This window comes from Anser brachyrhynchus (assembly GCF_964034855.1).
Source record: "Anser brachyrhynchus genome assembly, chromosome: 3".
NCBI lineage: Eukaryota > Metazoa > Chordata > Aves > Anseriformes > Anatidae > Anser > Anser brachyrhynchus.
The window spans coordinates 99,911,563-99,937,342 of record NC_137696.1 but is presented as its reverse complement, the minus strand read 5'-3'; the positions used below and the strand labels follow the sequence as shown (position 1 = coordinate 99,937,342).

The window sequence follows — 25,780 nt, the reverse complement described above, 5'->3', positions numbered from 1 at the left end:
CCTCTGAAAAGAAATCAAAGCCAGTTATGTTAAGTAATTATACAATCTGTTTCTCCAGAGAAATGTCTGGGCTCGACAGTTGGCGCTGAAACAGCAGATTAAATTTAGAACTGAAGGACCATGCAGTGAAGGTGAATTCACAGCCTTCAGTTCTGTGTTGACTAAAAGCTGTACATGTTGTTAAACTGATGTGCTCTGTCCCTGAGACCAAGTTCACTACTTATTCAAAAGAAAGATGTTGAAAAGTGACTTTCATCCCTAGAAAGTCTCTGTTTCTAATCCATGAGCAGCACACTGATGTCACTGGCTGATCTAGAGATATTCTTCTCAAGGTCACTTCCCTCTCCTCAACACAGTACTTAAAAATTATTTTAACCTTGTTTTTTTTTAATTTGCCTTAGCTGTGTTGCTACAGCCATGGCAGTCTAATGCTAGAAAAAAAGCCAAGCATTGCAGAAAGAAATAGTGTCCCTTAAAACTTTGTCCCATTTTAACTTCAAGTGCAAGTATTCAAACAGATCACCCGGGGTTATCAGACAGCAGTATTTCAACTCCCCCATGACTCCTCAAAGACAGAAACCTTGAGATTTACATCTTGCTAGTTTGACTTCCTTACTATATGCAATGCAACTGCATACTGAAGTCAAACATTTAGTAAAATGCATGATCACTGCTGCAATAATCAATCATCCAGACATCACAGAAATATCAACTGACCTTCATCAGATGTTGATTTATCCATTTTGTGAAGGTCTTCTTTTGTACTTTGTCCCGTTCATCTGCAGGTAAAAAGGAAAAAGAAAAGGGTTTTCAACAGCTCTACAAATGATGCAGAAGATTTTTTAATAACAGCTTTAAAAAATAGCATTCTAATAAGGTTTAAAAAGAGAATAGCTTGTAAAAGCTCTGAAATATCCAATTAAAATAATAGCATACAAATGTTTTTGGCGGGACATCGCAGAATGTTATGCAGAGGTTTCCTGAGCAGAAGTTCCAGCTGAACACCTCCAGGGCTACAGCCCTGCTGTCAGAATAGGAGCACTACTAACGGAAATATAACTTCCTAAGAAAAGTTGACCATCCGTAAGATGATTAAAAAGATCAAAGCACACTTTTAAGAGCTATAAATACCACTTCCAGCCTCTATAATCTGATAAATTATTGCAGTATTTACCAATAGAAAATCCCTTACAATATGAAAGCTGACTTTCTCATCATTGTGCTTTTTGACCGGAAGATCACCCTTGTTCCAACATGCTTTAGTCAGAGAAAGCACCTTGTTTCTTTTAAACCTCTATAATATAAACAGAGGGTTCGTTAACCTAGTGCTGAGGCCCAGCTACTGCCAACAGTTTGCTCCGTGGTGTGGCAGTTAGCATCAGTGATTGCCCACAAAATACCAAGAAGAAATAACAAGAGCAATAGGGTAAGGAAGCATCCCACCACGGACGGGATGTATGTACAAGTATTGTACAGAGCCGTGCTAAAGAAACAGCGATGCTACCCCAGCTCAGGAGTTCAGTTACCTCCAAAAAGCCTCGCGTGGTCATTAGGTGGTACGACTGCTATGGAGCCGCGCGGTCCCAGAGCTCCCCAGAGCAGGAGCTGCACTGCATTAGGACCGGGACCATCTGTGCAAGCCTAAAATAGCCAGATCCCTTAAGACCCTGTACAACAAAACTGCAGCTGTTTCATTGACTTGGGCTATTTGCAGCATGGCTGAGGAGGAGCAACGAGCTCAGGTAGCCAAACAAGACCCTTTCTTCAGCTGTGGCCATCACTAGAAGATTGAATCGCATCCTGAATTTTACATTAAAATATTGTTTTCATATTGGTCAAAGGTAACAGAAGTAAAATAGATAAATAAAAAATCGTGGGAGGTGCACATCCATGGACGTTCAAGTTGCTGGTGTGGTACTGAGGTCTTTCAAAATGGCCTGTGATCACACACGAGTCCATCCTGGGCCATGAAGAGCATTGCTTGCTGCTCCTCCCACTTGTGAGGAAGGAGTTCTCAGGAACTAACTCAAAAACAAGGCAAGCAAAAGCCTGCGAAGCTTCCTACAAGCTTGTACACATCTTTCCATGTGAGATCCACAGATGATTTTTTTGGTCTTTTTTTTTTTTTTGATCCTTTTATAACACCTCTAATTTCTGCATTCGCTGTGGTGATGAGTTCTGCAGTTAGTCTGTGCAGTGTACTCGTACATTTGGCTCTGTACAGAGCAGGAACTTTTCCCAAAACACCTTTTCCATACCACTCATGATCTCTAATTTTCTGGCATATTCTGTTTCCCTCTTCACAGCTCCACACACACTTATACTAGTCAATGACCCAAAAAGAGAATTAGGAGACCACCTAAGAGCAAAACAAGCACTGCGTGAGGGAAAAATCTGACAGAGTAAAAAACCTTTTTGCTATGTAGATGTTTTCCTATAGCCTTCATCCAGGAAGGCAGCATTTCCAACATCAGTAATTTCTCCTAGTAAGGTAGAAGCCCCGGCTTGGCAGATGTAGAGAACAGAAAAACAGAGAAATGAAAGATCCAGAACTAATTTCCCTTACAGCTGTTCCATTATGGGTAGCTGTTGTAAAAGGAACACAACTTTTCTGAACTGCAGAATTTAGTAGGTACCAGTCCACAAGCGTACAACATGCCTGTTTTCCTAAGGTAACCTTCAGCTAGTTTTGACTAACCACCACGAAAGTTTACAGTTAGGAAAATGTTACTGGGACAACAGGAAAAAAATAATAATCCCCAAAAATCCCTTCCATGCATCTTGTTAGAACATGTAGTGACTATTAATTTCAACCCTACCTTCAATTAAAATGCCAACAGAAGTAAAAAGTGATGCTTGCTCCCCATATTCCTTTTATATATGCACATATATATATGTGTGTGTATATATATATGTATATATATGTATGTATATATATATTACACTTTTCTACACTTGTAGAAAAATTGTATAGCTATGACTTATACAAATGTGTAACAAGGAAGAAAACTGCCACCTGCAATGCCGAGAAAAACACCAGAATAAAAACCACTTGTGGTTTTTAATCAAAAAACAAACACAGAAAACGCCGATTAGGATGAAGGTGCAGTGCAACAGTATTTCATGTGCTCGACCTCCAAGTAGAGCACAGCGAAGCCAAGTGAAGGAACTAGCAAACAGGCAGCCTACTGCCAAAGTAAGGCACAGCTACGAAGCGAAAGCCATTCAAAGTCTCTGGTGAGAAGTTTTCCCCACGGAGAGCCCTGCTATCTACCAGACGTAGCTCTAATGCCCTTCCATTACAAAGCAAACCCGCTGCTGAAGCTGCAGAGCTCCCAAGCAGCGATGCCGCGCTACTGACCCATGCAGCACATGAGCTCCACCAGCTTTGCTCTCCGGTCCTTTTCATCTTTAGCGAACGGTCGCATTCTTCACTTCAAAACCTCACAGTTCCCTTTCAGGGAAAAGCAAGCCAAGCCCAGGGCTTCTCCTAGCTGTCAGAAAGTAGTAACTCCCCTTTAAAAAAAAAAAAAAAAAAAAAAAAGCATGAGCAAACAGCCCATCTGCTGTTACAGCACGGAAAAACTGCGAACCCTCTGGATTTAACTCACTATAGGCATTAAATGAAGCATGTATGCTTGTTTGTTCTGAACTTTGAGTGCAGTAAGGCACATTTGAGTACAAACGTTGAGCTTTTCAAACCAGGAAGTCTGTTTTGCCTCTGTCAACAGCGAGTGGCAAGGCAAGCACGTCACCACGAAATGCGTAGTGGCGGTGCCGCCTCAGCCAAGGCAGGGTACAGGTGAGGCGGCTGGAGAAAGACAGCTCATCTTCTTGGATCATCTGATCTGTAGATCATAATACGAAGCCCTCGATGGTTAAGTAATCAACTGGAGCTTCTCCGCTTTACCTGTTATTGCAGACATGTATCAGACATACAAATTAAGTCTCCTATGCTTTATATGCCTCCGAAACTACCCCAACAAAACATCCACGGTCTTAACAGGCTGACACCTACTTTACGGATCTACACCACAGCACAGGTCCAAGTTAGCACATCTGTGGGTAAAAAGCAGTTGTCAGTACTAAGGCATCTCATTGTGTGTTCCAGGACAACGCCCTTGGATATAACCCTTGGATATAACAACGCCCTTAGCTTAACCCTTAGCTCGCCCGGGGTGAAGCCAGGAGTTGGACTCAACGATTCTCACAGTCCCTTCCAGCTCAGGATATGCTATGCCTGTGATCGATCCAAATGCCAAATTCAGAGGCCAGATCCTTCTGACACTGATGCCCCTTCCACAAATCCTCCGTGCCTGCAAGGGCTGCTGCACCTGCACATTAGAGCAGCTTCTCAGGACAGTTTTCCTACTGGAATTACGCCAAAGTCAACACCTGACATTGACGACTCTTGCGATGCCTTCCTGGAGAGCAGCAGCCGAGCATTCCTCCACGCCTAAATGCAACCCAAACCCATCTTTATCTGTCAAAACCCCCGGTTTTCTAGATGTGCTGCAAATTTCTGTACTTGTTTCCTCTTTCCAGTGGTGACAATATCAAAGTTGGGAGTTTCTCCACTACTGACAGACTTGAAAAAAATTATCTCCTTCGCTTAGGCAGCTTTTTGCATTGATAAGTTAAGTTTGCTTCTCTGCTGACATTTTGTTTGCCTACATGAATGGCCAGATATGCAACAGGTTTGTCTACATTTATCCAGGTATTTACAAAAGCCCTGACATGAGTTATTTCTTACTTATGTATTAACACACTAATTTTTTTTGCACATATTGCTTCTATTTACAGGACTTACATTAAAACTCAAAAAAAACTGTGTTGAAAGAACATTGAACATTACTAAAGTTGCAAAATGAGGCACTCAAAAGTAGAGTGAAAATTGGAATTAAAACTGGCCTTAATAAAACCCTCTTGGGAATATGCACTATAACATTTAATTAAATGACCACTTACTTTTCACTAGACTACTGTCTAGTACATAGAAGGGACGCTATTCATTTAAGGAGCAGTTATTCAATAATGTATTTCATGTTACTGTTGCATACAGAGCACCAAACCTTTTCACTGTTCACTCTTCAAGCTAGGAAGACAAAATTTGCTTCATTATAGGCTTTCCTCTGGTATTCCTAAGTATATTGATTGAATACACAGTACAGGACAATTTCTTGCTCAGAACTCCTAAGAAAGGAGGGAGATATTATTCCCATTTTGTAGAGAAAAGAAGAAAAGAAAAAGATCTAAAAAGCTGAGTACTGAGACACTGAATATCCAATTTTTCAGAGAAGTCTTCTGTTCAGGGGTTAGTTCTCATCAAGTTCTGTTGCTCAGCACTTCCACAAACTAGACCCTGCTATCTCAAATACTGCACTCTGAGCATAATTAATGAATCGCCTCTTGAGAAAACATCTGTCTTATGATGCTTCCCCAGAATAACATAGCTACAGAAGACACAAGGGGACAAATCCAGATCTCCAGGCAGTGCTGAAATGCTTTACCTAGGAGGCCTTCCCCTCTGCTCCTGCAAACTCAGCGTTACCTTCTCACATGCCTCCCAAGGCCTATACCAATTAGTCATTCTCCCTCAGGAATTAAGAGCCAGAGGGCACCCAACAAACCTATCAGAGTCGGGAGCAGTCTCCAGGAGGCAAAAATCTCAATTCAACCATGTCGAGCTTGGAGCCTGGATAGTTAAAAAAAAAAGGGGGGGGGGGAATTTCTACAGGGAAGCGTTAAATAACCTTACTAATACACAATCTACCAGCTTTCACATCGTTTGTGGGGATTCCTAATTACAGCAGGTTTTTAAAGTACACATAACTCTAGGCCTTGTGTATCAACTTGGACTATCTGAAATAATAATTCAGCAAAACCTACCCCTGTTACAAAATCTGGGATTATCTTTGATCCTGTACAATATCTTGAACTAGATAAATTTAAGAATGAACTAGAGCTGTAACATATAATACCGTAAAGTGTATGAGTACAGACCTAACACTACGAATTGTGTGCTACTGCATTACATTTTCATCAAGACATGCAGCATATAAAATCCTACCATAGTTTGACAATGATTTCTGATGATTAAAATATGTATATCCCTTCTGCTATAAAAATTTCAAGGCAGAATTAGCATTCATGTCGCTAACAAACTGGCAGCTATGGTGAGGTCTTGTTAAATTGCTAACAAGTTTCTGAAGAAGCAGTATTAGATGTCTCATACAGGGATCTCTGCATATCCAACCTGAGACCAGAAGCACTGAGTCTGGAGGTGTCACAGTTCCAGGGCCTATTTCAATGGGGGCGACATCTACTATATGATAAGAACTATAGGAAATCAGGGAACTCCCAAATTATTTTTTTTTCAAAGGTAGAAACTATTGAAAAACAGACCTCTGTGAAATAATTAACAATTTAGTCACTCATAACTGGAGTGGTAATAAAAATTCAGTGTTTGTCATGATAGAGTAACTCCTCAGCTAAAGGATCCCTAAGAAGTTCTTGTTACTTACCCGGGATTTGGGGAGGGGATAGATATGACAAGTTTTCTCAGAGTAATCAGCTCAGTTGGCAACCCAGCCTTCTATCAGTTATTTGCTTCCTTCACAAAGTATGCTTTGCTCCACAGTGTTTTAATTTTTATATTTCAGAAGGACTACCTCGTGAATTTTAATATAGAATGGTATTGTTCTTAAATCAGCTCATCCTGAAGTGCAGGAAATGTTTGTCAAGCTTAGAAGTAACATTTTATATTTTATCACCTTTATATTTTTTTTCTTTTTTAACAGCTTCCTGTTGGATTTATAAAATCAGCACTTATAACACTCCTTGTTTATGCCTCTGTTGGTGTTCCCGTAGCAGGACAGCTTGGGGAGCAGCACTAGCTGTTTGCAGGAGTTTGCCTTGGCGACAGCATCACATTACTGCTTTTTTTAGAAAGACTGAATGGAGGCCTTGTCAGCCAAATACAAAATAAGAGGATAAATGCGGACGGACTGGTAAGGTATGGAGTTTAGATACTACAGAGGAAGCCAGAGAGTAAGGGCATGGAGCAAGGGAGAGACATGGTCCGCATGTGAGAAAAAGAAATTAAAAATAAAAAAAACACGTTTCATGAGTCTAGACAAGGAAACTTGGATAGGAGAGTTGAGGATAGACATAATGATGGGATTTCACTCTGTTGGAAGAACAGTCAAAAAAATCAAGCGACTGTAGGTCAGACAAAGATTCTTACACAATGGATATATCCTACAATTTAAGAAACACAAGCAGAAATGAATGCTGCTAGACATTCGTAAGGCACAAACGGCAGAAATGCATAGCCTACTTCAGATTCACTTCTTAAAAATGATGAAAATCTAAAACCCTCTTAAAGTCTCATTTCATTCAGGCGAAGTAACTTCATTTCTCTTTCCCACTTACTGCTCATTGCCATCGCTTCCTCCTCCGTGACAAGTTTACATTCCAACTCGCCTGGCTCGCAGATGCGAAGTTTCAGCTACTGAAGTGTCCCACACATACACAAAGGTGCTTGAATAATGATACCATTGCTTATACACAAACGGAACTTTACAGGGAGAAGGACAAGGCACAAAGTGCTTCTGTCTCACTGTGTTACTCCCAAATGTCTATAAGCTGGAACCGATGCAATGGCACACAGAAAGCGAGGTTATGCAAGAAAAATACCTATCAGCAATCAGAAAAATCTAAGGGAAAGTGTACACACCCAAAATATCGAATATTTATGTTTAAACCCTAAGAGAAAAGCCTGCATTATGTGCTGGTGTTCCCATCGCTGCTATTCTCTAGCAGCCCCGAGCCACCTGAGGAAGGGAAAAGAACCACTGCCTCCTTCTCCTCCTTCTCCAAAGCATCCACTGCCAGCTGCTGCCAGCGAAGGGCCCAGGGAAGACGAAACCCTGGGCTGCCCCAGTGGGGCTCACCAACAACTGCTCCCCACACAGAGAGATGCATTTGGCAATTGTCATCATCTGACCTAGGGGGTTTTGTGCGTTTTTTTCCCCTCCAGAAAATGTCTCCCACTCAGCTACCACCCACTCTGCCAAGGTGTGCATCCACGCAGCAGGATTCTTGCAAAAGTGGCTTCTCCTCCGCACCTTCCTGTCAGGCAAGGCAGTAACGAGGCTCCGTTTTGTATGCCACGTCAGATCATATATGCACGTAGTTATGGAAGTGATTCCAATTAACTTCTATCCTGAGGTTTGCATTGTTAATTTAAGTAGCAATAAAATAGGAACCTCAGTTTAGATCTTATCCTAAACCTTCTGGTTGCTCCAATTACTCCGTTAAGAATTTATGCATCTCTCCACTTCAGTTTCTTCTCCTTGGAAAATCAATCAATTTTCTTACACTGTAGGGGGAAAGGTCACATATATAAGTTGGTCTCATTACAAGGATGGATCAGGATAAAAGTTTTGCCTGGTTATTCTAAAACCTGATGCTCTGCTTCATGCTCCGCTTCTACTAAACTGCATGGTCACTGCACTCAAGAGCTGAAGATGAGCTAGAAATTGTGTGTTGTTCCTGGAGCTACAGCCAAACAAAACTAAACCCTGACCCCACTGAAGCTGACAGTTAACCTTTCCTGAAATAAAGCCCCCATTGACTTCTACGTGATTAGTGTTCAGCCTTCACAACATAAAAGCAACCAATGTTTAGGATCTACGATACATTCTTCAAAAAGAATATTTTTATTTCTCTACCTTTCAAGAAAAAACATTATTTCAAATTAAATTTGTCAAATCATTTTTCTGGATATGCCTTTAGCTATAAAAATGCACATGCTCTCTGAAAAAATGTTCTTCATGAAAAAATGAGGCATGTAATTTGTAGGCAGAATGTGAACTCAATTTGCTGACAGACATAAATGCACCGAAGACCGGGAAGTGCTCAAATACTACAGAAGTTGCAAGAAAAACCACACGAGAAAGCATGAAGACTGAAAATAAACTGGAGAGCTTCAGTATTTGATTTTGCATTACACTCGGTCATCCCTTAAGAGGGATTCCCAATGAAGTTATGTTGATTGCAACAGCTGCAAATAGCATCCAAAGATACCAGCCTTTCATCTGCGCTCTGCTTAATGCGTGTTTGCTCACTGAACTCCAGTGACCCACGTCAGCAGCTTCCCAGCCTTACAAGTGAAGCAACGAAACGTTAATACAGATTAATTGGTGGAGAGAAGACTAACACACATACTACAGAAGTTAAAATGCTGGGATTTGGAACGACGACACCCGTCTTTGGAACTCTGCAATTCTTCATAACTAAATACCAGTACAATGTGGTTTATTAGTATGTCTGTTTATTAAAATGGACAGAATAGACCACAAAGTTGGAAATTAATAGCCTGGATATAGCAATATATAGAATATAGTAATATATATATACTATATATAGCAAGTATGTAGCAATATACTGCCAATAAAATTAAAGGACTTATAAAAAGAAAAGTCTTTAGTCCCTTGTAGACTTGTATTTGCTTTGTCATCGGCTCTTGTACAGGCTCTGAAAGACACAGCTCTCTGTCTGCAAGGTCCATTGCTCCCCTGCTATAAAATGAAATTTAACACTTGGACATTTACATCCCCACTGCCATCTGTTAATGATTAGATGGGCTTATCAGGACTCAAACAGAGAGTCAACAACAAAACCGTAACTTCAGTTGCACCTTCCCCTCCAGCTGTACACACACGGGCTGTTCAGGTATTGTTTCTTCCACAAAAGACCCAATTCCATATGCAAACAAATAAGCACGGTCCCCCTGAATCGAGGCAAGACAAAGCTCCAGCACAACTCCACGAAAGGAGGAAGGGCTGGAAGGGACCCTGGGGAGAACAGGCTGCTCAGGGCACACCTGCCTCCCGGCCACGTGCTGAACATACTCGGGGCACCCTTACATGAGCTACTTCGGGTAACCACAGGCAAATGGCAATGCCTGGGAGCACCACTGCACACCCTGGGCCACGGACACGTTTGTCAGTTCATGAAGACCTGGGCTGCTGTGGCTAAACTCTTACCAGCCTCCAAACTCCCACATGTATCAGACGGTGCATGACAGCATGAGTTTCGACATGTTTGACCGTGGCATCAATGTTCATAACCAGACTGATATAGACTAAGAAATAGATTTGCTGAAACAGAAAGATATAAGGCATAAAATAGAATATTCTTCTCTGTTATCACTACAGTGTGCTAGAAACAAACTTTTGGATAATTCTGGAAGTCTGAGTTTAATCCTCCTTGCAGATGGAGGAGCAATTGTCAAACTCCCACTGATTTGGCAGAGCTATGACCATCTCAATAATCAAAGTAAAAACCACATGCAGACAAAAACACACACACGCAAATCCTAAAACAACGGCTCATCATTTGGGTTTGTGATATTCTGTAATGCACTGCACCCCAACCCTACAAATTCAGGAGAATATGAAATCACAAGAGACCATACATGAATGCTTTGTGTCCTGAAAATATTCAAGAATTTGTTAATTGCACACCCATCTGGCTCAAAAAGAAACTGCACTCACAAAAATCCCAAATGAACCTGTTTTCTGCCACTGCTTTCCATTTATCCTTGAAGCAGAACAAAGAATTCAACTGGTCTGTCCCTGAACCATGTGGGGATAACTCAACTGCGTAAAGCTGTGCGGGTGTGCCTGGGTTTACCATCCTACATAGCAAATGCTACGTAAAACCTCAATGAGTGGAACACAAACTGTACTTCTGATATGAACTACAGGTATGTAAATTAAGAATAACCACACCTGCATGGAAGAAATGCTGTCATTTGAGTGTGTGCAGGCATCAAAATGGAGAGGAACCCCAAGGAATCGCTTGGTAATTTTATTGTTGTAAGCACCTAACTTGGATCTCATGAATGACACATGAAATAAACTCAAAAAATTTTATTCTGGTGTCTTCTAATCCCAGCAATGAGTGGTATAAAGGGGTCAGAAACACAAACAAAATCCAGGTCCCAGCCCCCAAGAGTTTACAGCTGAAGTATAAAGCAAGGAATCAACAATGGGTACATACAGCCCACAGAAGAAATACAAGAAAGTAATGGAATAATAGCAGTTGCTTGTAAGCCTGTTCCATTCAAGGGGGGGAAAAAAGTCAATAAAGCACACTGCTTTCTTATTCAGTAGCTAATTTGGTTCGTACTGTTCTCCTTTGTCTACGATCCCCATGCACTCCTACTTACATTATATAAATTCTCATCCAACTACACACCACACATGCTGTCAGGACTTGCGTCAGCAATGAATTCAGAATATCTTCCTCTACTGTTCCAAGTAGTATTCCTCTTTTTATTCAATTTCCAGCTTAAAAACCAGAAAACATGTGGAGGAGAAAACTAAAATAGCAGTTGACCCACATAACCAAAATCCTCTTGATGTAAACGTTAGTATATTTACTCATTGCAAAGACTTGTTTTGTGCAGCCCTCTCTCCCAAGCCCTGTAGCAAGACAGGTGCTGAATTTTAATTCAAAGAGCACAGCAAAGCAGAACTCCGCGGATGGCAGTGAGCATTGCTGAAAAACTGACAAATATACCGTTTTCCAATTTGCTTCAGTTTTCAGTATTACTTGATTTCTGACTTATATAGGCAAAAACAGCCATGTCAAAACGCCACATCCAGCTGTCAAGACACACACGAGCTGTACACAGCCTAAAAGAACATCTCAGTAGATGTCACGCTGCCCTGCGAGGCGTATCATAGCACTTCTTGGCTTCTGGCTGTATCACCTTTTTACATCACCACCTCAACCAGAATTTAAATTCATTTAGAAGAGGAATGTTTTATGTATTATTTCAGTGAGATATCAGGAAGCGTTGATAAAATCGGTTTTCTAGATTGCCAGTTTATATGTTTTAAAACGCCAAACTGTGTTTTAACTAAAATCCAATACTGGAAAGATCTGACTACTGCCCATCTCATTGATGATAATAAGCAGCTTTGCACTAAGAAAATCGCTACCACCTTCCTCAGCCGTCCACAAGCCAGTGGAGATGTGCACCAATTCTGGTTTGCCTTTCACTCAGCACACATCATGTCCTGCTCTGCTCACTGTGCTGTCCCTTGAGGGAAAAAACAGAGGAAAACATTCCAAAAGATCCACAGAAAGGTCCCGAGAGAAGACATTTATGGAGGGAGAACAGCAATGTTTGCATGTAACACAATAGAGCCTGTAAGCATCACAGTTTACATTGCCATTTCCTCGGGACAAGCTAAGGCCACAAAACTTACTGCAGTGTACACAGTGCACATGAACACACTCACAAGCAGAGTATGATTGTCACACACAACACTACACATAAAAAGGAGATTAATTCTGCTTGCACACAGCGTCAGGATAACCAGAACAAGAATCAGATTCACTTGACATTAAAAAAAAAAATCTCATCTGCTGATGTTTACAGCACAGACATCTACAACGTTGTCCCTGCCTTCATCAGCACACTCACCCCTTGTTCTCCCTCTGGTCTCACGAACAATAACAGATTCTACTCGACAACAAAGAAACATAAAAAGAAATACTTGGATGCTTTCTGTGGCACAGGAAGGCGAAGGACACATGCACTCTGAAACTCCTATCAGCCTCGTATTCCAGCCAATTTCAGCTGAAGACTTGGCTTGAAAGAAACTTTTATGTATTTTTTTTAAATATGCCTATGATGATTTGGAAATTTCCTTGACCATTTTTCTTGACTGCTAGGCAAAACCAAAATAAACTCTGAGTTGAACCGGTTCAATTATATTTGCCATTTCACCAGGAATACCTATACTCTTAATCCACTTCACAAGGACTTATTAGCAAAGCAATCTTTACATCTAGTAAATCAAGTAAATAAAGTAAACAAAAAGTACTTCATTGAACACTCTTGTTAAAATGTGTAAAAAGACGTTGAGCGGAAAACTATGTAAATTAACTGGAACAGTGAGATGTGACTGCTTGTCAACTGCAGTGTTGCCATACAGGACAAATAGCTGTACCAACGTCTGGAAAAGCAGTGGGAAGCACCTGGGAACTGCACGTGTGCTTAACTGTGTGCTGTGGGGGGCACGTCTGCCCAGGCAGGCAGGCAGCCCCGATTATCAAGTTATCCTTCCCATCTTAAATCCCATCCTTTCCATCTTAAACTATCCTTCCCAGCTTAAATTCTTCTAGATCCCTGAAAGCATGCAAACTTGCACTTACCAGCTTCTGGGTCTCCCCCATTTAACCAGCAGAGCAGACTTACTATACATATTCACGGTCTAAATTAGAATATACCTCTGTCTTTAATGTTCACAAAGAGATATGAAAGCTTTGTATGAGGTTTTGTACAAACACAAAATTCCTGGTTTTTAAGAAACACACACTCTACCTATGCTAATAGAAGAAGTAAACCACATAACTTCTTTATGTGGCTATGCTGGTGCTATGATATGTTAAATTTAAGAGCTGTGATCTCATGATGCAGAGAAAGGAATAACAGTGCTAATTTAATCACGTAAGAAATCATCCCAAAATAACTGTCACACTTTTTTAAAGTGAATTTCCACACCTAAACAATCAATTAAAATGGTGTATTTTCTTCCACAATCTGTTTCCTTCCCCTACCCACAGCAGCACGTACAAAGAAAATACAGCATCATTTGAATTATCCATGATAATAATATAAAAATGATTTATCGGGTCCTGCAGTAGTCCTAAAGCTTATTGAACAAAGGGTCAGAGGTGGTTGGGGGTGATGTGGATAAGGGCTGGTACCCAACTCTTCACTACTCTTATTAACTGCAGAAATGCCCCCTCCTGTCTGATCTCACTGCACAGCCTGAACCAGCCTATATGGGATTTTAATTTGTGGTGCGGGCACCCAGATAGGACTGGAGGATCTGGGGCTCTGCCCTCCTGATCCCCTGGAGTTTGGGACCACTAAACCCACCCCAGCGTGTCCTCTCCTCCTCTACCCTTCCTCATGGGTCCGTGGACCTCCGATGGCTTCATATGCACAGCAAGTATGCCACGTAGATGAGAGAAGTGGCATCTTGGAAGGAGATTTTAAAGTCACTTCTGGGAAGGCATTGCCATGTACAACGAGCAGCTGAACAACAGGCAAAGGCAGTTTAGAAAACGGCACTGTTAGAAAGAAAAAAAAAAGTTTAAGGAATGAAAAATGATATGGCAGAGAGGGCTGCGTGTGGTAGTGAAGACAAAGACGACAGGCTTGTACATATTACAGTTGGGTGAAGAGGATTCCAGTACAGCAACATAGAAAGATGATTATTTTAGTGAAAACACATGTTGAAATGACGGGTTAAGCATGGCATCTGGAACAGCAGAAGGATGGATCCTACAGCAGTCAGTACAATACTCAGACCTCTGGAGGACAGCTTACGCTGTATGGACAGAAAAAAAAACATGTTTCAAAGAAAAAGAACAGGAGAGGAAAGGGAGTGCAGTCACTTGCTTGAAAGTAGCCATGGAGGTCAAACAAGGTGAGGAAGGATTTAAAAAAGGAAAGTGGATACAAAGCCAAAACATTCCCTGGCATTAAACAAAACAGTCACACATACAGTCACTGCTAAATGCTGGATTCTCTGCAGGTGTTATTTAAATATGATATTTAGAAGATTTAATTTTTTTAAACAAAAAAGCTAATGAGTAGGAGCACGCTGTGCAATTGTTCTAATTTTCTTCCATTTAAAGATGGAAGGATTGCCACCTTTACATGTTATAATCAAACCAGGCATATAAGCAGAAAGCCAAAGCCTGGCATGTTCCGGTTGCAGCCGAAAGGTTTGTAATGAGAAAGTTTTGCTTCACTAAAGCTCTTGAACTTGAACGATTTCTCCTGCCAGTAAGGCAGCCAAAGCTGCCTGTCCCTAGAATGAGCAATACAAGGATTACCGCTGAGAGCACAGCTGGGTGCTGGTGAATGTGAGAGGTGTCACCACCACTGACGCTTCTGTCCTGGCACTTCGCAACTTCCCTCCAGGAAAAACTCTGGATCAGTAATACCGTTCACAGCTAACCCTGATGTAAGGCACAGACAGTCCAGTACTATCAAAACAAAAAAAAAGGAAAAAGGAAAAGAGGGAGAAAGATGCCATGACTGTTAGTAGAGGCTGATAATCTATGACCAAGTCATTTAAAATGCTGTTTTACCTCTGAATTTACCTTCTTTGAGACTTTCGCATCCATTCAGGCTGCATGAATTTTGTAATGCCTATATCCAATAGTTACCACTCAGATTTAATGCGAATTATTTAACAACAGTTTACCTTAAGGAAGTGTTTTTATTCCTGAAATACATGCTGACACTTAATAAACAAAACTGTCGGCGCTCCCCCCCAACATAACCAGCTACTGCAGAACTCAGGCACCTCTGCCCGTGCTGCATTTTACTAGGCCTGTTGACATCATTTTCAGAAATACCTCCCTTCAGCTATTTTATTTACCTTTTTTTTTCAGCATTTTGCAACTTTGAGCTGCACCACGAACAGGAGCATTTTCACACGTCCAGAAATAAAGCCAGTGGCATCTCCCAGCAACCGTGCAAAAATGTCATCTCTGTTACAAAGTTTGTTGGCGAAAAAAAAAATAAAACAGCATATGTATAAATCTTAGCCCACCGGTTAGCAACGACACTCATCTTGACTACTGAGAGGTCACAATTTTCTTCTTTCTTTAAGTAATTCTTACAAAGCAAAGAGGAAGTTACTAAAATGGTAGTCATATTGCTGATGCAACTGAAGAAGAAGCATGGGGAGCTCTAGTACCTGAGGCAACCTACTTAACAGAAGAGCTATCAATAAAAAAGAAGACATAAAACACATTTTAAAGTAATGGTATTATATGAATAATAACTGCAGGGTTCTCATGGTTTTCTGAAAGATTCAGAGAGCTTCAAACAAAGAGCAGAAATGAAAAAGTATTAGCAAAAGGTGCAACTGTATACTTGAGATATCCTTTTACACATGGCCGTGATCTTCCTGCCAACTTAGTCCGTGTCCTCATATGTGACCACAGAAGCCTGCAAAAATCAAGTGCCAGGCTGACATTTTGCACTTTGAAATTTAATAAGGGAATTCTGGATCTCATTTGAGGTACTGTACCTTTCAGCAATAAATGAATACATCTAAAATAATCTTCAAAGTTATAGTAATACCATTGGTCATAATTATCCTCACCTCCAGTAGGCACAGAAAAATTAAAAAAAAAAAAAAAAAAGCCACAATTTTTCCCTCCTAAGACTATTCCTTAACACCTCTGCCATGGACCATTGCAAAAGTGGGAGCAATAGGACCACGATTCATCTCGCTTAACTGTAGATGTCTACTGTGTGGATGTGTTCAACTGAGTAACTCACAGTTAGATTTCTTTATAAGCAATGGAGGAAAAAAGAACCTTTTCAGGACCATCTTCTCCCCACTAACCACAAAAGGGACCTACACAGCTACCTCATATTAAAATACCTCCATTTGTTCTCATGAAGCCAACCATAAGCCCAAGAGATACTCCAGCTACTGAATTGGAAGGCAGAACCGAGTTAGGCAGCATCGCTGTACCAGCAGAGTCCAGCTGGTTCTCTGGCACGTAGCTGCCATATGCCAGGAAGCGCCTATTTACACTTAGCAGCGGTACAGGAAGGAAACACTGCCCCCAGCGACAGAAACTGAGTTAGCCTGGAAATAAAACGCTTAAATCTTTACAAATTTTTGGTTTGGGAATTTGTACACATAACATGGTTATCCATTTCATAACCTTTGTTCTTGTTAGATGTAAATTAAGTCAGTTGAATGTCTTCAGTAAAAGCAAAAATCAAAATCAATCAAATCTGATTTCCAAACACAATGCGTACAGATACTGCATTTTTCAGCTGTGAAGGAACTTCAGTTATCTGAGATGCTTGTGCACATAGGCTGGGCATCCATTAAGCCAGAGCTGGAAGGAGCTTCCAGCATCCTTCCAATCTGGAGACCTGAAAGCATATAAAAGGTCTGTTAATCTTGTCATACCTTTCCTCTGACAAATTCTGTTACAAATATTACTGATACACCACCTAAGACAAGCTTGCTTCCCAAAAAGCACTGTACAAAAACAAAAAAACGAGCGCACTTCTGTAGTTCCTCTTTTCTGGAAGTGACTGCATTCATTTCTGAGCTCCACCCCCTCTTGCTCTGAAATAATTAAGCCTTTTGAGCCTTTCATCCCCAGAGGCTTCAAAAGATTTCTGTAGCCAATCTTCCAGCTACAGCCTTATTCCCATGTTTTAAAAGCCACCCTCTATATTCTCAACTCAGCATAACATAAATTATTCACTAAAACCTTGACGGCCGATTTCTGTTCTCATAGAGCTAAAAATGCACATATGCTGACTTCAGCGGTAGCTGATTTTCTTTACCCTCCCTAATTCCAATTTCTGTTATATTTATCTCACGGGAGGGGGATGGAACAAACAAGATGGGAGAGCACTGACAATTATCATTTTCTCTTGGAGCTGTGAAATATATAAAGCTGTACTTGAAGCTTACAGATAAAAATAATCTTGCAGGTAGAGAAAAATTGTGAAAAACTTAACTAAAATTTAAGTATTTCAGGAAATGCTAAGTATTGGCAAGAACACCAGATCAGAACAGAGGCTGAGTGGTAACTTGGTAACAAAAATCACCAGAAAATTAGTCACTATGATGATGTGATTTCATATTTGCCTGTCTCCCTCTCAATCTTTAAATATTGATAATCAATAGGACGTTTGTGCTGTAAGGGAACATGAAATACAACCTCAAGAAGCCCATGTCCTCTGAGCCGGGGTGAGCCAGCGCAGCAGACAGGATGGCAGCAGCAGGGGCGGCCGGACTGACGGACGTGGCACCTGTCTGTTGCAGACGGAGGGATTGATTACTGCCCCTGGGGCTGCCAGGCCAAAACTTGCACCTCCGTCCAAGTTAGGCTATATTTTTAGTCTTTGCAAATAGTACTGAACTATATATGGATTTTGTTCTAATAGCTTTTATAATAACACTTTATTATATGCCATGTAGAATTAGCAGTGCAGTCCTACAGAGAGGCTTAAAATCCTAAAAACAGGGATTTTACGCTGACTAAAAAGCATCACCAAGGATGATTGGTGTCACGGACGTGGGCAGAATTACCAGTATGGGGGCACAGGGCAGCTGTTAGTCCATGACCCGAAGAGCTCGCGTACCGAAGCACATGAGACAAGCGCCCAGCCCAGGCAGGTCCGTAGCTCACAGACAGAACGAACACCGTGAAGCAGGAAAGCTGTGGGCGCTCGGTATCTTGGGTGCTGGCAGAGGCTGTACGGCCGAACCGACTGAGTGAAAGCAGATGACAGAAACGAATGGGTTAGAGACAAGGGGCTCCCAGAAGAAGGAGCTGAGAACCTACCACAAGAAACAGTAAGAAACTGAACCAAACATCCACCAAGAGAGCACATTTGCCTTTTTGTTTCAGCTGTTGTCATTAACTGTTATTCCAACACCTAGGAAGGAAACGTGGTCCTACGACAGCAGGATGGAAAAGCCACCCACAGAGGAAGGGCCAGGTCCGCCCCCAAAATGAAGCACGAACTTCTGTGACAGTGAACAGCAAGAGGACTGGGTTGAATTAGGTCTGTTTTAGCTCCCTTCGTTATTTCCTCACTGTATTGAGGGACAAATCAAAGTGTTGTCTGGTACTTGGGGCAACGTGTATAAGGAACACCACAGATGCATGGTCTGCCAGGCTAAAATATGTTTTGCAGCTCGCAGACATGGCCAGGGACAACCCAGCCGCAGGGGGTGAAGGTGTAAGGGAGGTCGGGTGGTGGCACCCAGCCACACGTCCACCACCGAGCACCACGCTCCCCAGCTGAGCTGTCACGTTATCCAAACCACCCCGCGAAAACGCGAGCTCCGGTGTCACCTAAGGGAGTGCCTGCCAGTCTCCCTGTCCTCTAAAAGGCGGAAAGCTTTTTTTTTTTTTTTTTTTTTTAAATAAACCAAGAGGCCAAAGCTTGGCTTGGAAGCCTCAAATAGTTACTGTCTGAGATAAAAGGATCAAATGAATTACTGTCTGAAATGACTGTAACGAAATAAGATACAGTCTGCCCAGTCACAAGACGCTGACAAGCTGTGAACTACTCAATTTTACAGTATTGCAGAAGCAGTGAGACTACAACTTTGGGGGAGCATGAAAGAACAAATTTATTCTCAGCTGAGTGGGATTTTGTTAACAACTGACTTGTCTAACGAATCAGATTTGTCCTACACTCACTGCAGCAAATTCACCCTCATAAAATCTGTACTCTTTCTTGTAAGGTAAAAGCTATACTAAAAACGATAGCCCTGATTAAATGATCCACTAGGAAATCAGCAAGATGTTCTGCTCATGAAAATTAAGGTGGTATGAATGAACCTCAACTTTGACAAAGATGCTCCATCAACCACACACAGACGTGATCCAGCAAAGCCCAAACACACAGATCTGCAACTGGCCTGGTGCCAGAGTAAGACTGTATTTCGTCCACATAGATTACCACAAGCAATATCAATTTCTATGAACCTCATGGAGGAATACTAGATCCTCAGTTACACAGACCATAAACCTTGTAAAACAAGGAGTAGTTGGGTAAGAGCTGCAGCAGTGGTCCATGACTGACAAGTCGGTGAGCAGGACAAGATTTTTCAAGCAGAAGTCCAGGGCACTTGTGCTAGGAGAGATTTTTGAAACGCTACACTTTATGACTAGAGAAGTAAAGACGACTGGATTTTAACAACTGACAGGTAAAGAATAAAACTGAATAAAAGGCAGGCCTGGCACCGTTACTCTGCAGAGGCCAATGTTTTATAGGCTAATGGCTTAGTGAGGTGGCACACCGTCACAAAAATAGAGTATTTATTAACATAAGGAAGTTTAAAGGCAGGATCAGAGCCCGGTCTCCCAGGCATATCAGTATTTTTTTTGGTCCATTTACCTACTGCTGAGGATGGCATCTGAAATCCCTGCGGGATACGTGACCCTACCACTGAGGGAGAAAAAGTTAATTCAGAAAACCTGGATTTTGTAAAATATTTAGCATGGCAGCCCTGATAGAAGTCCTAGCTTCTGTGGAAGTATGACTTTTCATGAAGGGACAAATTTCATAAGATTGGTTCGGACAGTATCTCTGGGGAGGTTTAAAAAAAAAAAAGTGAACTCATTTTTTAATTCTTTGGTTCAGTCTGACCAGTGAGCGTCCGGGCCAAGTCAGCAGGACACTGGCTGTGTTTAAAAGCAGAATTTTGTCAAGTCGCAAGAATATATTTTTTTGTATTTATTCACACAGCCCACAGCTGGGACATTCCTCGTTCTCAGGGATGCACAGACACCGTAGGTGTGATGGATTCTGTCTCCCCAGATCCCACCCAGAACAGCTGCACAAAGCCAACTGACTACTAAAGGGCAAGAATGTCACCCGACATCACCAGCTCCGATTACAACAAGATAATAGTGATTGTTAAAATATTCAATTTTAGGCAGCTTGCTGGGTTACAGATATATCACCTAGACTTCCAGGCTGATGGTAAATAAAGGGAAAAAAAATGTAGGAAAAAAATAATAACTTAAAAAAAAAATAAGAGAATCATGTAGGAGAAAAATACATTCACATTTGCAATGTTAAAAATAACATATCTGAGTCATGGTTACCAACAGCAAACAGGAGCTCATGCCCTGTTGTTCTTTTCAAAGTGGCTAGTTCACACATCGTTCAGCAAGAAAAAAAATGAGTATACAAACACACCCACACTCAAAATAAATAAAACCATATCTGAAATTTAAATCAGAAATAAAGTGATGATAAATGAAAACAAGTAGCATCCCCATTGGTCCTTAGCTGTAAATATTTAGGAAACTACCAGTACAACCATACTGGCTTGTGGCCACATGAAATGTTTTATGGTATTTTGTGAATATGCTGCAAAATATCTAAGTTGCATCTAACACACCTAAATAAATAGGTAGTTAAAACGAAGTATTTTTATATGAAAAGGAACAATAACAGACACCAGAACTATTCACATAGTTCCCCACGATGTGTCCTCCATTCACACCTGTGAGGGCTTAGCTGCATCTGTCCTGTTACCCCACTGGAGCCCGTGCTTCCACTACAGCATGAGCGGCATTTCACCCTTCTGTCTTCCCATAACTAAGTGGGGAGAGGGAAAGTTAGGAGAAAGACGGGAAGAGGATAATAATGTATTTGACTGTGTGTGTTTGTTTATACTGTGATAGTCACTGATTGTTCTCTATTGTGCTATGTGCTGCATAAACACAGGGATAGACAGCTATTGCAAATGTGCAGGGGGCGGTTGTTGTCATTATTTTTGTGAGGTTTTTTTTGCCATTAGGCAACCCTTCCAAACTGTTTTAAATCAAAGCCCCCACAGAAGAAAGGTTAAAGGAGGTAAATGGAAATAATCTTCCATCCCCATTCGTACATCTCTTTGTACCACCCAATCCATCAGCAACGAACATCAAAAGCAAAGCAAGATGAAGTAACACAACGTCTGCACAACAGAAGATCAGAGAACAACCTGAGTTGGAAGGGACCCACAAGGATCATTGAGTCCAACTCCTGGCTCCACAAAGGACCACCCAAAAATCAGACCGTGTGTCCAAGAGAGTTGTTCAAATGCTTCTTGAACTTCAACAGGCTTAGGGCCATAACCGCTGTACCTTGGGGAGCCTGTCCCAGTGCCCGACCCCCCTCTGGGTGCAGAACCTTTCCCTAACACCCAGCCTGACCCTCCCCTGTCCCAGCCCCATGCCGTTCCCTCGGGTCCTGTCGCTGTCCCCAGAGAGCAGAGCTCAGCGCCTGCCCCTCCGCTCCCCTCGTGAGGGAGCTGCAGGCCGCCATGAGGCCTCCCCTCAGCCTGCTCTGCTCTGGGCTGAACAAACCAAGGGACCTCAGCTGCTCCTCATACATCTTGCCCTCTAGACCCTTCACCATCTTCACAGCCCTCCTTTGGATATTCTCTAATAGTTTTATGCCCTTCATATAAAAAGGTGGTGCCCAAAACTGCACACAGTGCTTGAGGTGAGGCCGCACCACTGCAGAACAGAGTGGAACAATTGCTTCCACCAACTAGCTAGCAATGCTGTGCTTGATGCATAGATATATAGATATAAATAAATATATACATTCTTTTACACACACGCACACATGTATGTATGGTACAACAATTATAATCCCACATTTTCATGCAGTGGAATCACAGGAGATAAATGTAAATCCAGAATGAAATAGCTAAGGCTATACTCCATAAAAAAATCACAAAGAACCTCTCTCTCCAACATTTATTTTAGCGTAGCATTTTATACTTCTAGTAACAATAGTGCAAGGCCCATCAACAGGAAAAAAAATGACTTGGGAAAGAAAGCTCTGGCTCAGCCATATACCTACACATCCTCATTCGGAAGGCACCTACAGTATCCATGCTGCACAAGGGTCAGCTACAATCCCTCTGAACTAACTCTTAAGTGAGATTTCCATACTACTGGGAGCTTTGCTATAACTTTTAAAAAGGTGCAATCTCAGAAATGCTATGTTTTTGTGTTTGTTTGTTTTTTGTTTGTTTTAATGATATGCCTAATTCTCGCAGCTACAAAATAGGGAGCACTGGTTCCTGAAGTAGGCGATAAACAAAATAAATTTATGTATATTTAAGCAAATCTCACCTAACCTGATGAATACCATCACCTTACGTAACTCCAGTCAAAAGTGAACTAGATTCCAATGGATTAAGATCAACAGAAATAAAAACATTCTTCTGGAAGCAGCCCCTCCACCCAAAGAATCCTGGAACTGCATGTATAGATAAATCCTTTAAATCCTGCAGTTAAATTTTAAAGGTTGCTATTAACACCTACTTAGTCTGTTTTAAAGGCTTACTTATGTACTATTTTGGCCAGACCTAACTGTAAAAATCTTATCTCGGATTTGCAACTTCAATATTACCATTTCCCATTCCAACTCAGAGTGCTTGTTTTTTTAATAATATTGTCTTTTAGCACAGACTTTTAAAAAATGAAATAAATGCAAAAAAAAAAAAAGAAAAAAAAGTTCTTTACAGACTGTGTCCTGTCTTTCCTACCACTTGTTTTATTAACCTAAATAATGAGAATAAGAAGACCCTTATCTTCTATACAGAACAGCCACTAAAGGAGGACGACACACTCTGTCTGCAGTTTCTGTGTACTTTTGGACAGAAAACTCATGTACAGACCAAGTATTCTTAGATTCTATCTTCCAGTGTGCTCTCCAAAACCCTTTCTTCACCTGCTACTCTTCTCATTCCTCTTCTGCAACTGCCTGGCCCGTTATGGCTCTCCTTCCTTCCCCCTGCCACACCCCATCTCCTCCTCCTAAATGTCCTATTCTTTGTCTCCTGTCCTCCTCCACCCCACTGACTATTTCCCGTTTTAGGTTTTTGCCAGCCAACATCCATTTCTTCTGTTTGTTTCCATCCTGTCCATGCACTCTCAATTTTGTCTCCCTCTCATTACTATATTAATCTCTCTGTCCACTGTACTGCTCAGCCTGTGTCCCTTTTCCTCCGTGTTGCATGGAAGTCAGCAGAAGGAATTGATCCACAAGAGGCAATCTTGTTAGTGTAATGCAATCAAGCAGCATCTAAGCATCATGGCTCCACCTATAAAATACATTTAACTGCATCTTCTAGGGGGGTGTGTGAGAGTAGTCTTGCTCTGCCAAAGCCAACAGAGAAGCTCTCAAAGACATCACATCTTTGTCCTATGTTTTACAGACATGAAATAAAAAGTTAACTGTCTCAGAGTAATCCTTTTATTATCATTTTTAATTAGCTGCAGCACAAAGTTCCTTTGTTCTGACTTTGAGAGCTAGTGTCTTCCTATTATTTTGTAAATGGTTTACATATTTACTGTATGTTAACTTCAGCTACTAATTTTAGTTCACTGTAACTGAACATCATCTGGCTATTCATCACATGCTGTTATTAAAAATGACAGCAGCAGTGTTTGTTACCAGCAAAGAAGATGAATTGTTTACATTTTCTTTGTCACAAAAGCTTTAGTAAAAATTGTCATCAGTCAAGTCCCTCAAGTTCTCCAAACCCAATTCTCCTACTTGCGAAACTAACAGTTTTCTTTACCTCTTTGAACAGCTTTGGCTTAGTAAGTGCATTTGTGAATACAATTACAGCTCTTGCACTTTTCTAACCGTGAAAACAGCCTGCATCAAGGGAAGGGAAGGCTTCTGACATTGCTCCCAATAGCTCTCACTGCCAGGGAACTGGCTCTGTACTGATAAGTGGCAGCCATAGCATGGCTCATCTCACAGCCAGCTACCATCTTCATTAAAAATCCAAATAAAAAGACAAATCAAACTAAGTCAAGGCAATTTTTTTTGCCAACATCACTTATCTCAGCAGTTTTCGTTAAAGTACAGCATTCAGAATGAGACAATACAGGTAATAGTATAATTAATAGAGTAAGATAGTATAAGCAGCTGTTATTCAATGAATATCTACACAGGCAGCTGATGTGAAATTAGCTTTAGTTATGCTAATAGGAAGCTGTAAGACAAGGAGCAGCAGGGACAAAGCAGCAGAACTGAGCTGATGGGATTTGCATGGACAGGAAAACCAGAACAAGCCCTGGTGCAGAGCAGGCAGCAGATACGACTGTGATATATGGCCTGTTCCTGCACCATGTTAATAGTCAGGCTTTGCAGTGGCAGCGAATCTGCGCAAGCATCTGTACATACTCCAATATCCTCCTTGAGCATTAGACTCCCAAAGCAAGATTTACGTTCATCTCTGGATCAAATCTATTGAGACTGATAACATACTAAGTGTAGTAAGGGTAGAAAAATCCATCACTTAAACATACCACTAGAGTAACAGCAGGATGTAAATGTGCAGACAGAATTACTTTCAAAATTGTACTCGAAGAATTAAGCATTATCACGTATACTGTTTCCCATTCATGATAAGCCAGTGAGTAAGTATCAAGGATTCACCTGTATTCTTATGGATATATTTCAGGAAGTTGTTTTGCTAGGATTTATGGAATTGTGGCACTCAGAAAAAAAAGCACGTACTCTAGAAACTGGAAATCACTGAAAGTTACAGCAGAGATTACTTTTGCATAGATATATGTACTGTTGACATCATTTTCTACTCCTCTTAATCAAATCACATGGTGTTCAATCAGAAAGGGAAAAAAAAAAGGTGTGACAACTGCATTAGCTGAGGATATCCAACATTCAAAACAACCAGGATTAAACATGTACCACTTAGCAACCAGACACCTGTAACAAAATTGGATTCTAGCAAATACTACTTTTACAGGTTTGCCTTGGACAGGCATGCTCGAAACAGCATGGTTTTTGTTGTTGTTGTGCTTTTTTTGGTGTTTTTTTGTTTGTTTGCTGCGGGGTGGGGGGGGGGGGGGCATATTTTCCCCCTATTGATGCTTATCACCTAATTAAGAGTTAATTCTGCTGTTTACTTTGTTTTCATAAGAGCAACAATACAGCCCTGGCCAAAATTGACAGTTACTTAAAAACATAAAATTAACTTTCAGGTTCTGCAGGTACATTAACAAAAAGCTGAAAACAAAAGGGAGATTCTCACAAAGAAAGGTGAGATGAAGCGAAGACAAACTGTGCATTTTCTGTAGAAAATAAAAAATAAAGAGCTGTCCTTATGAACGGGCCCAATATTGT

At 41.2% G+C, this 25,780-nt stretch overlaps 1 protein-coding gene across 26 annotated transcripts in view; it reads right to left on the bottom strand.

Moving 5' to 3' along the window:
* The window catches only part of DST (dystonin), a 306,416-nt gene that overhangs the window by 213,104 nt on the left and 67,532 nt on the right, over positions 1-25,780 (bottom strand). For 25 of the 26 annotated variants that reach the window (XM_080584837.1, XM_080584827.1, XM_080584857.1 and 22 more), the window contains one exon: positions 718-779. In XM_080584837.1, coding sequence (XP_080440963.1) covers positions 718-779 — 62 coding nt within the window. Of the gene's footprint in view, positions 1-717; positions 780-3,361; positions 3,444-25,780 lie in introns of those variants that run through there. The other variant, XM_080584835.1, reaches the window with a different exon arrangement.